Genomic DNA, 13,304 nt, shown 5'->3' on the forward strand with positions numbered 1-13,304 from the left:
TGTAAAACATCACCTGTCCCTACTTGCCCCGTTATGTACTATGGATATTTTCTACTACATGTGTAAGAATAATATATTTCCGTTCTGTACACATTTTTTTGCAATTTTCGTCCGCCACACTGGATCCATCGTATTGAATTATACACTTTTAACACTGGATTCGTACTCAGCGACCGCGTAAACCTCCACCTATCTGCTTTCAATTCCATAGTGGTGTTGTGCATTTGGTCCGCCATATTGGATTCGCCATTTTGAATCTTACACTTTTGGTATCCGATTCATACATTGTGATGTCGAATATCTCTATATACCCAATTTCAGATCCATAGCTTGTTTTTTCTGTAATTTGTGTCCGCCACGTTGGATCCGCCATTTTGATTTGTAAACATTTGATGTCAGGTTCGTATTTAGCTACCTTTTTAACCTATATATATATATATATATATATATATATATATATATATATATATATATATATATATATATATATATATATATACACAACGTCTCAAAACAATTACATCATAGCTTTCTATTTTGTTCACGTTTTCTGGTATTTCGGAGAGTGCCTTTTTCTGATATTCAAATGTTCCCTCGCCTCCTACAGATCCCATTCAAGCAAGATAGTTCACATGTAAGGTATACTCAGTGTGACCTTTCCAACAATATATAACACATGCAAATCCCCGCGTACTACTTCTAGTACTTTCCTCGTTAGCTACTTTTTCTCCATTCCTTCGGTATATGAATTCTGTAAGTTTTATTCTTAATAATAATAATAATAATAATAATAATAATAATAATAATAATAATAATAATAATAATAATAATAATAATAATAATAATAATAATAATAATAATAGGGCCGCGGTGGCTCAGTGGTAGAGCGTTCACCTCTGGTGCTTGGGGTCCCGGGTTCAATCCCAGCCCCCGCCAAGTGGACTTTGTGGTGGACAAACACCGTGTGCGTGGGTTTTCGCGGGGTTCTCCTGTTTCCTCCCACTTTCTTCATTCCACCATTTCATTCATTACTCATCATCCCCGTCTCCTTTAGCCTAACCGGCATAATCGTGGGACGTAAAACTCAAAGATTTCATTTCATTTTTTTCAATAATAATAATAATAATAATAATAATAATAATTAAAACTCATGGTGCAAGACGCCTTAGAAATCAGGCGACTTGTGACAACGATCCCTTTGCGGTGATATGTTGTTAACAATTAGACTTCATTCGCCTTAACGCTGGCTTCTAAATTGAAGATTGCTTGTTCTTTCGATCAGGTAGCTCCGCAATTGTCTTTATGACGTAGACCTGCAATGCTGTAACACCATGTGGTAAGTACGAATGGTCACTCATCTTTCTTCTGACCGGATCTGACACTGCTTGACCTCACTGATCTCACGAGTCCTTATAAAATATCACAACCACATTTACCAATTTGCAAAGTTCTTTACGACATTACACTTGCCGTAGATAAGTAGTTTGATATATTCCTTCCTTCGAGGATCTATATTGCGTTAACCCTATGTGTACAACTATTACACACATAGTCTAGTGCAGCGTTTCCCAACCGGTGTGCCGCGGCACACTGGTGTGCCGTGAATGGGTCGCTGGTGTGCCGCGAGGAATCGAAACAAAATTATTAATTTTATAGCAGTCAAATTGCAAAACATAGGGGAAAATGTATATTTGTATTTCACATTACTATGAACCTCTACTGTGAATCTACAATTCTAAGTTTCATACCGGGTTACTGTCCTGTTCATTTCTAATCTTGAAAAAAATTGTTATCATTGTTATGACCATTATTGCTTCTTTATTGTTGCAGACTATTTCGTAACTTGAAAATTTAAAATATCATTCAATCCTTTCGACAAATTACTTACGTTTTGTTTTAAAAGTAAGAGAGATTTGTTTGTTCGTTCGTTATTTAGTGATCTTCCTTTTTATAAAAGGTTGCGTCGGTACAGTTTTTTTTTTTTTTTTAAAAAAGGGGTATTTTTAAAAACCTGAGTTTAATTTTTCACTGCAATTGTTTTCTATTTCTAAATTAGAATGAAAAATAAGCATAATGATTTACCACACGGAAAAAAACAGTGATAGAGCTTTCTTCTCTGTGAGAAGGAGATCAATAATCACAGAAAAAATACCACTGCTTTTTTATTTACAAATATTACTATAAGTGTGCCGCGAGAATCCAAGTAACACCCGTAGTGTGCCGCAAGTTGAAAAAGGCTGGGAAACGCTGGTCTAGTGTAAAGAAACTGGCAATGAATATTTTTTTTTTCTTGGAAGCTCTCACATATCAATTATTTGTCTTCCAAATGTAATCAATTTTGTATCACTTAATGAAATGTCCTTCTTTAAAAAAGAAATAAAAGAAAATAAAAGAAAAAAAACTGCTCTTCAGCATGCTGATAATGCTGTTAACCCAATGTAACAGGCAAAAAATATAATCGTATGACGTATAAAATGTATATATACGTTACACACTGTATACTATTGATGAGTATATTGTACGTAAGATTTTATATACTGTCTCATGATCGTTGCTCAATTTATGTTCTAATAGAACTGTTATTACATTATAACTATACTAATTATGTCTAGTTTCTCTCACGGTGCGAATGAAATATATTTTTTTATTACTTTTGTTCACAAACATGTGTATTATTTCCTAGTTTCCAGCGCTAGCATGACCACTCCGTTAGTGAGGCACTGAAAATTTGCAGAAATGTTACAAAATTCGGAGGCTTTCTATTGCACTAGATCTCTGAACAAGATTTTCACTTCTAATGGAATACACATGCCATCTTCATTTTACTTCTCTCCGGCTACGACCACGAGTCATATTATGAATCGCTGTGGCTCAGTGGTAAAGCGCCGACCTCTGCTGCATAGAGACCCTGGTTTAATCATAGCTCCCATCAAATGTGCTTTGTGATGGACAAACAACGTGTAGATGGGTTTTGTCGAGTTCTTCCGTTTCCAAGTTTTCTCAGGTTTCTCCTGTTTTCTCCCGATTTCCTCATTCCACTCGCTTTCTTTAAGTATCGTCTCACTGTCTTCCTTAGCCTCGCAGCATAGTTATGAGGCGTTAAACTATATAAACATGCAGGAGAACAAAGGTACAAGGTGCCTTATCGATATCATTTCATGAAAAAAGTGTCCTACGTTGTAGCCAGATAATTATTTAGTATTAGTAACAATTATTCATTTGTACTAACGGTAAATATTTTATAATCAACAGCTGATACATTCATATACACTGTGATGTCCAATGGAAAGAAAGAATTGCCTTTCATTACCTTACGGACCTATCCTTGACTGATATGATGATAAAGTAATGCACATACTTGCCCTCAATCTCGAATATTGTTCTCTTGCTTGGGTGTGGCTTTTGACTTACAAGCAACAAGCTTTCTCTAAATTCTCCATTTCTTTTTAAGCAAATTTTTTGTGTTTTTCACTTTTTAATTCTCTTTCAGATATGCTAAGTCGCAGTTAAGCAGTAGTTACGTGGCGTAAATGTACATAGTTAAAATTGATGTCAACTTAGGATTGAGAGAAAAGAAGACCACACGTTTTCTAGTCTCTAATATTTAATTTGTATTTGTCTGTTTGTCCATAGTTTGACGTTTCTCTTCGACAAATAATACATTTTATGTACAGTTTTACATGGAATGTACCCCTCTAACCCATACCATGAATCATGCTTGAGCCCCTCGTAGGAAAGCCCCTCGAGACCTGCATCCATTTTGACATGAAGCGGACACGGTGGCTCAGTAATAGAGCGCTTACCTTGTGTGCGTGGGTCACTGATTCGATTCCCGGTCAAGTACGTTTGTGGTGGACAACATCGTGTTTGTGGGTTTTCTCGGGAACTCCCGTTTCCTACCACATTCTTACTCCACCGATTCTTTCATCATAATTCACTAAACTTAGTCATTATAATTGTAGGACGTTAAACTAATAGATTTCGTTTTGATATGATATATAAATACAGGGTGTTTCAAAACAACACCGACAACGTTTGGGAGCTGAATCCTGACACCAAGATAAGACAAAAAGTATAGACCAACCTCGGTGCACAAATACTTCCTTTCGGAGTTATAGGCTACCGAAAACATGAAAAAATGAACTTTAAAGGTATGTAACTCCAAATGTATGGGACCTACCTTAATCGAATCAACACTTCACTTAGGAACTAATATGTGCGCTATCCAAAAATACATGTTTTATAATCCTGCGGTACTTCTGTACCAATTTTTATAGAGGCAGTTTGGCTACAGGCATATAATCTGAAGTACTCACCAACTACCTCTCTAAAAATTGTTGTGGAAGTACAACAGGATTCTGAAGCTTGGATATTTGGTTAGAGCACATACTAGCTCCTAAGTGTAGTCTCGACCCGACTACGGTAGGTCCCATAATTTTGGAGTTGCATACCTTTAAAGTTCATTTTTTTTCATGTTTTCGGCAGCCTATAACTCCGAAAGAAAGCATTTTTGCACCCAGGTTGGTCTATACTTTTTGTCTTATCTTGGTGTTAGGATTCACCTCCCAAACGTTGTTATTGTTGTTTTGAAACACCCTGTATAAGTTAAACGATGTATGGAGTATAGTCATTTTTTTTAAGATAATGTGAAAATCAAAACAAAATTGTATTAAACATAAACGTAGTTTCCCAGTACAACTTCACAGTTATTGTATTGTGGCAGACAATGAAAGAGAGGATGGATGCTAAAATCTCCACGGTTTAGTTCTATATAAATCCATAAATTGAAAAGAAATCCTTCATAGTCACCTTTGGTATCAATGATATCTTTTAGGAACATAATTAAATTGATCACTGTTAAAAGCAGGTGTATTTCATAGTGTTAAAACAGCGCATGTTAACAATGAACATTTCAGTTAAAGCATAATTAACTTTTTTTTTTCACTTTTCCTTTTACTCATACACATGGTATGAGTATGATACGACTTAAACACTTTCTACACGTTATAATTTTTTTTTCTATATTTAGTAAATATGCATATCCATATAGTGGCAAATTCTTCCAGTATCAGAAACGAAATACTAATGTTGGCGTAGAAATTATAAGCAGTAACAGATCGTGACACTCCTGCGTTATTAATGTCTTTTTTTTCTGATAGAACAATTACAAATTATCATCATTATTATGAAGTGATCTTTTTTATTATTTTAAATAAGCCATTAAAAATCACGTCAAGTGTTTCCTTCTACCTTTTTATATGTGCATTATATTCAAATAAACTGATTGGATAAATAATATGAATGAATATATACAGCGATAATATTGATAAATAGTATGTGTGAGTATTTTTTAAATAAGCCTAAGTGTCATTACAAAACAAGTAGCTCTTTGTGTCATACTCATTACACAACAGTGTATGTGTACTTTTCATTTAAATTTGAACACTCTTTCTATTATTAAAAGATATCATGTTACTCATTTTTTTTTATCTTGTTTAATAGCAAAAGAGACAGCAACACTGGAGCATTTCTATTTCAAGCGTGCCCCTGCTAGCGCTGCTCTCAATGTGTATTTTCCCGTACCCTCCTCTTAAGACGAGGGACAAGTTGCTGTGGCCGAGATCCTTCAACAGTTGGATGCGAACAGGGTTCTTTCCATAAGCAAAGACAAGGTTTCCTCTCTAAAAGGGCCGCAGGAGTGGGGCCGAAGTATGTTTCACATATTTTCCGAGGGCACACTTAAAATAGAAGGGCATATAGATTTATCATGAGCTGAGTGTTGCTTAATTGTCGGATAAAATAATAAATAATGCTGACTACTATTTGAACTTTGAAATTTCTCGCCTCAATGAAGAAGGGCCTCTCAAATTATCGTTCTCATCAGGAAGATATGGACCCCTAAATACCTAGGTATATATGTATTAAAACTCGAAGAATAGACAGGAAATTCCTATCATAGCTCTTTAAGGATTCTAATGCAATAGTTGGTTTAAGAGGATTAAATACATTTTTTTATGACATGTTATACTGTGTTGTCTATAATGTCCGAGTTATTTTGCTCCGAAATTCGTTTTCTTTCACGATTTTAGATGGTAATAACTCTCAAAAGGAGCCATCTCAGACCCATGTTCTGTAAGACTTTTTTTATTTATATTAGGCAGTGCTTTCAGCTCTGAAATTATTTTGCTGTTATTCATATAATATATTCTCTACTACAGTTCAAACGATTAGCATTGCTACCTTTGATGCGTAAGGTCGCGGTTCGCTTCGCATGGGAGCACATGTAAAAATATGAAAACTTTAATGTTTCATGGTTATGCTGCTAACGCTAAAGAATACGGATGCTTCATTGAAATGGATGAGAATTGGAAGAATTGTCGAATGAAAAGGGACCTTAAGAAAATTCATATATACAATGTTGGTCATAGCAAATTCACTTGGCCTCGGGTCCAAACGGAGGTCCCTCACACAGACGAGAGGAGCACACTACCGATGAACTAGCAAGCACACATGATTTTGATTTCACATTAAACTGTGTATAGTCACGTCTCACATATGATAGCATTTGTATTGAACAGTATGTTGATCTGCATTATTAAAAAGAAAAAAGCAGTTTGTGAACATCTCTAATACGTTTTATTCAGAAGTTTTAGTTACGTTTACTTGCTTTCCTCTTGGAGGATGGAATTTTTGACTTGCTATTGTAGAAAACGTTTTTGAGTAGAACACATTGTAAATCAACTTTGATTCCAAAGATAAATTGAACGTTTCCTATCCGTAATTGAGAGAACGTATATGAGTTATGCGTAGAAGTCATCACCATGTATCTTTTAAGAGAGAGAGAGTCTCTGATGGTCTACTTGCATGTGTGCACGCCTTTGGTACATATGGTGGTTTGATTCCCAATGAAAGTCTTGACCACTTGAAACTGTACGTTCACGTCTCATATATTCTCGGTGCTGAAAAGTGACACCAAATTTCAGCCAACCAATTTTATGACAGACGTTCTGATTGAAGCAATAATAATTATTACTATATTATATATATAGCATAGTTAGCAGAGTATTAAGTGAAATGCATTTCTCGTTTCTCCTTCGTTTTTATTAATCATAAACTTTTCAACAAATCAACTTGAATTGTCCCTTTTTCTTTACATATCCTGGCAATACACACACATTCAAACATACGTACACATAAAATAAACGTATTTTATGTCTTTTAACATGCGTGATCAAAATATTTTATGTCAGGTTGCTACGTAAGAGGCAAGTGATAAGGAAGTTGTAGGTAAGCATGTTTGTATGCGAGGAAAAAAGGATGGGTGGGAGCATATGATTCAAAGCATATCACAGACCAGTGGTTTTGACCTTGCTGGGAAAGTTACACACACATAGTACAGAGTCATTTAGTATTTCTTGTTCTGTCTTTGTAATTTCTTCTTGAACAGATACTCGTACAGATGCAATGAATCTTTTTCAAACAGGCCAGCTGCGCATCCAGACATTTTTGTTGGGATGGGTCCGAGTTTTGTGACGGGGGTCCAATAGTACAAGCCACTCTAATTATGTAGGTCCTAGTATTGAACGGGTATTATTCTGCATCCGAAAAGACGATAAGTAATTGTCCTATTAATTCTGATCATTGCATGGTGGGAGAGAAGGCATGATTAGCCTTAACTTCACCATGTAAAATAAGAGTAAGTAAATAAATAAATACTTTCATCTACGTTTTCAGAAAAAAATGATGGAACTAGATAGATCTTATAAGAGAAAAAAGTACAGATGAAGTATAAGATCAAATTTTCATGCTACATCAATCGTTTTCCTGTTAAATAAATGTAATTCTATTGAGAAAGTGTACAGATGTATGTTGATCTACAAAGTCTTGTATGGTATCCGAACCCTGTGGACCTCCCTCGTACACCATTTATTTTTAGGTTTACAAACAAATTCATTTTCCTCCATTTTCTCGAAAACTTCGCATAAGCATTTTTTTACACTCGCCCATTTTGTTTTGTTCAGCTGAATAAGGTCTACCAATTTCTCGTTAAAATGCTAACAATATTGTAAAATTTTTAACTATGTTGCATTGGAATTAGCAGTAGATAAATATGTAGAAAGTTTCTGTAATCAGTGACAACATACTTATCTTTTACATGCTACTATAGGAATTGCCTTAATGAAACAGAACACTCACAGCCTTAATTACTATTCCGTTCAAAACTTTGTATTTATCGCAACTAATATTGGAGAAATTACAAATTGAATCTTACAAAAGCGTAATTGTGGATATTATATTGTATGGACGTGAAAGTTGGTCATCAGATTCTGTGGTTTTCGGAAGCAAAACTGCCAAAAATACAGCATTAGTGCAAAAGAGACGAACAAGCAAATGAATGGAGTTAGGACTTTAGAAGAGATAGCGGTTATCAAATATCATGCGGATAATAAGATCAAGATGTCTAATATGGACAAAATGTATCCCTTGTATTGTAGATACAGTATGTGCCGCATACACCAACTTTGAGATCGGAAGCATCTGAAAGAAATTGATTCATTGGAGCTTAACGTCATTTTTCGATATCAAGACTACATGAGACGGGAACTACTGATTGAAGTGATATCAAACCCATAAATAGCTCATAATTCTGGCATTTGATTTTTTTCCGATAGGACCATTGTAACTCTATGGGGGTTCTAGCTTGATGTCAAGCTAGACTTTCCCATTTTGATTCCAATTTCCCGCTAAACGTTAGGATCCCAAAATTTGGGATTAGAGAAACTAATTAGCCCATAAAGCCCATTATTTTGAGATATGTTCCGGCCGTGTTAGTGTTGGTGGTTGGTCTAACTTGACACGAGTGAAAAATTCGTTTGAGTGTATTAAAATGGTGTGAAAATCGTGTTAATAATTGTCTAAGGTAAGTATGGCTAGGGTGCCGGGCTGGTCTACTGGTTTACGTGTGGTCACCTAAGTCAAGTAGTATTGAGTATGGATTGCACTTTGATAGATGGATGTTGAGGATTTTGATGGCGAGGTTGTCCCAGCGGTATGTGAGGACAATCGAAGAGTTTCCTGTGAATGAGTAGTGGACTCTGGTCAAGAAAATCGGCATTACGGCATATGTGCTGAAAACACATTGAACCTAGGGCACAAGGGCCAAAGCCGGCTGTTAAGGTCTGGTCACCATGGTCTGTTGAACCGTGAAATTCAGTTTAGTAACAACCGTCCTTCGTGAACTAGTTGCTATATGACTCAATGGCAAGGTTTTGTTTTTGCAACAATGAACCATCGGACTCGTTTTTTTTTTTTTTTAAGTTTAGTTTAACGCCCCATGAGTATGCACCTATGCTAAGGGAGACGTTGATGGTGCGATGGATGATAGTGATGGAAGGATGAAAGTAGTAGGAAAGCGTGGAACTCCGAGAAAACTCACGCGCGCGATGTTTGTCCACCTAAAAGTCCACTTGACGGAAGCAGTCATCTGAGTTGTCATATATTGAATTAGTAAGTTGTAAGTAAGAAAATGAGTGTTGTAGAATTTAATATTCTAGGTTTTGCAATATTTTGCAAATGTGTTAAACATCTTCACTAAACTTCCTCAGTCAAAAGTTTCCTTGAATTTGGACAATTTAGGCCGCTTGAATGCAAAGTGGCCTAAGTCCAAAATTGAAATTTTCTAGGAGAGAAATTTGAAATTCAACACCTCATGAACAATTTATATTTCTGTTATGTTGGCAAGCAAAATCATAGATATGTAGTTTATGGTCCTATAATTTACTGCTTACAGAAATATTTTTAAAAAGGTACCCATGTATAGGGGCGAATGAAAATATTAGTCCATTTTTTACATTTTTTTTCTTGGACTTAAACCACTCGGCACCAAGCGATCCATATAATATAATACAAACACTCACGTTCCTTTTTATAGTTATCTGTACTTAAATTCACAGGTAGCACGTTTTGATACAGAGATATGCAAAAAGCTTCGACGATACTATGAATATACACCTAGATTTGCCACAATTCTGCCGAGGGGTGCTCCCTCTTGGCTATGTGGCGAGCATAATTGTCTTCAGTTGGAGAGACCTGTGTTCAGTTCTCGGCGAGAGCTCATGTGGTTTGAATCTCACATTAAGCTGTAAGCCCACGTCTCATATAGCCTTGCTTCTGAAAGGAACGCTAAACTCTGATACATATGTACAATTATACACTATATCGAAGGGTAACGGGAAAAAATATTTAAAATAAAGAATGGTGACCACTATTTTATATCTATAAAGGTAGTCGGCACTATTGTTTTTTAAAGAACCTTACCGTTACCCTTCGATAGACTTGTAGCAAATATGGGTGTATATTCACAGTATCTTTGAAGCTTCTTGCACATCTCTGTATCAAAACGTGCCATCTATGAATATAAAAACAGAGAACTCTAAAAAGAAACGTGATTGTTTGTATTTTAAGACAGGAACGTACAGTATAGTAAATAAAAGTTATTCAAAGGTTACTGATGTTCAAGTGGTTGTTAACTCGAATTAGATACTTCAAGTATCATCATAATTTCAACAGATTCAAAGAACTTAAATATCGATGCAGCATTTGATAGGAACGAGATAATCTGTTGTCTAAATTGTTATTGCTTGGGTCAACAACAACAGAGAGGCGGTTGATGTTGTAACGAGAGGCGGTTAACATAACGCAGAGAGCGAGACTTGTTCGCCCTCGCGTGCTCTGCAGCTGGAGTTAGTTGCTCAGTCACCCAGTGAAAGTCTCCGAGTTCTGAAGCAATTTTTCTGAGCCCGGCATGTAGAGACGTTGTCTGTCACGCGTTTTGTGTTGTGCATTCAGTGGTTAGCAGCCAGTTCATAGTTCATCTCGTAGAAAATTCTTCGTGCAGAAATATTTGTGAAGTGATGGTGTACATTTCTGTGTAGTTCGGGCACAATGACAACTACAGAGCCAAGAAAATTTGTTTCTCTTCTGTATCTTGGGATTAACCCTTCTTCTTCAGATGGGGTAAGCTATCAATTTGCGGTATACTTACATATTTTATTAATCCTCATTCAGAATTTAGTTCATTTCAATTGTTTTAATTTCAAAAACATGTTTTCTTTGAGTGTATATATATATATATATATATATATATATATATATATATATATATATATGTATATATATATATATATATATATATATATATATATATATATATATATATATATATATATGTGTGTGTGTGTGTGTGTGTGTGTGTGTGTGTGTGTCTAAATCACTAGTCAAAATAAGCATAAATTTGGCGTTTCCTATTGAAATGTGTTGACAATTGTAACTCTGAATTTGTTTTTGTTAACATCATGTAATAGCAAATAACAGCTGTCCTAATTATTGTTTTAATCTTGTTCTTGGCATAAAGCTTCCTTTCTACTGTTTTTTTTTAAACGTTACCGAAGTTCTAGAAATGATTCGAGCTGTCTTCAAACTACCTGTCCTAACTGAGATTTTATAGAAGTTTCCGTAGCTACTCGTGACTCATATTGAGACATTTTGAATCAAAATTTTGACTACTATTTCTTGCATGCTGTCATGAATTAAAACAAACTAAGGCTAAAGGAATAGAAAAATGAAGAAAGCACAACTCATTTCATTATCGCGCATCTATTTTTCATATCTTCTTTAGCCTACAAATAGGCGTTGACACGTAATTTTTAGTTGTGCAACAGTTTGGTTGCATGATTGAATACCAAATGATTATACCCCATCAGCTAAAGTTGCCGTGCGTGAATTGTTTCTATATAAAACTTTGATTTGCAATACATACTGGCAGTGCTTATTCGAGGCCAATTGGTTCACGCGTATGATAAAGGGTTCGATTCGTGGACAGGTTATTTGCCTAGAATAAGAAGACTAAATGTTCCTAATTTTACTTTAAACAGTAGCTGCCATGTTATGTAGCGGCGGTGATAAAAGAAAGAAAAATGTTAAACTTCAGTCAATCAGTTTATTAAACTATTGTGGAACTAAAAGTTGCACGCCAGTGTGTCGCCTAAATTGCACGAATGTTCGGCATAAAATGCTAATAAGAACAAAGCGTCCTCTCAGATATATGAATCGATTTTTGTTAAAAGAACGTATGTAACATTTTTCACAGCTTTATTTTTTTTAAAAGAAATTAATATTTTAGAGGCAGATGTAACAATTTGTCATAAGAGGACGTGTGTTTCTTGAAACGTGTTATAAATATAAGGTAATTTTATTTTTTTCATAATTCAAACCATCTTGTAAGAAAACAGTGTTGATAATTTCCCAACATTTTTTTATTGCGCATACGTCCTTTTAACAGAAAACGATTCATATATTATGAATTACTTCTTGCATCTATTGAGAATTTTATTTCTAGCTTTTGTTACCAAACTTTCAGATACAGTATCATTGTCTATATGTAATGCACTTCCCTTAAACGTTCATGTTTCATATGCAATTTCGTTTTAACATCTTACTTCGTTCTTACTCAAAAGAAGAAATAAGGCAAACGCCAGTAACAAGAAGGAACATTCCGCTGCTGAAGTACACATCAACAAACCACAAAAGACAACACCTGTGAGGAATATAAGTATATTAAAAAGTTTGGGAGATAAAATAAATTAGGATCTTAGAAAAATGTGTAACAAAAATCTTTCCCAAGACTAACCATCGTGGTCTACCGGTTTCCGTGAGATTAGTAAAGTCACACAACATTGGATCTGGTTCGGATGTCCCTTTTTCAGTCTGACCATGCGGCATTCTCCCATCGTCGTGAGGACGATTGGGAACTGTCAAAAAGAAAGAGGTAGAGAAAACCAGCAACAACGGCTAAGGAAACCAAGATATTGAATACACATTACATCTGAGACCCATGTGCCAAGGCCATCTGATACAACTACACTTATTTTATTAAATGATTGTTGTAAAAGTTTTACAAGGAGTGTTCACTTCTAGTCTGCATCTTACAGTTAGTTTATCGAATAAAACATCGTCAAGAATATTTGATCATCTTTCTCTCTCTTGTTTTTCAATTTGTTCACTTTTAGTTCAAAAAACAATCTGACTCTTTATGTTTTTTTTTTTTTTTTTAAGTAAACCCTATACTTTAAATCGGAAATGTAATCTAAGTACTAAAATGTTTTATAAGAACATTAACAAATGCATCCGCAGTGTTTAATATTTTACTACTTTTGTGCGCCACTACCTCTGCGTCACGAATGGGCCTACTGAAATGAAAATGAAATGAAATCTTTCAGTTTAACGTCCCACGATTATGCCCTTCA

At 35.1% G+C, this 13,304-nt stretch overlaps 1 protein-coding gene across 4 annotated transcripts in view; it reads left to right on the forward strand.

The window, feature by feature from the left end:
* LOC145688374 (uncharacterized) overlaps positions 1-13,304 on the forward strand; it is a 726,484-nt gene that overhangs the window by 231,569 nt on the left and 481,611 nt on the right. Inside the window, exon 1 of one of the 4 annotated variants that reach the window (XM_081762540.1) lies at positions 10,857-11,016. The exons of the other annotated variants lie outside the window; for them this stretch is intronic. Coding sequence (XP_081618666.1) covers positions 10,945-11,016 — 72 coding nt within the window. The 5' untranslated portion in view covers positions 10,857-10,944. Of the gene's footprint in view, positions 1-10,856; positions 11,017-13,304 lie in introns of those variants that run through there. 4 annotated transcript variants of the gene reach the window in all.

The sequence above is a fragment of the Thermobia domestica genome, chromosome 6 (genome assembly GCF_964235325.1).
Source record: "Thermobia domestica chromosome 6, izTheDome1.hap1.1, whole genome shotgun sequence".
NCBI lineage: Eukaryota > Metazoa > Arthropoda > Insecta > Zygentoma > Lepismatidae > Thermobia > Thermobia domestica.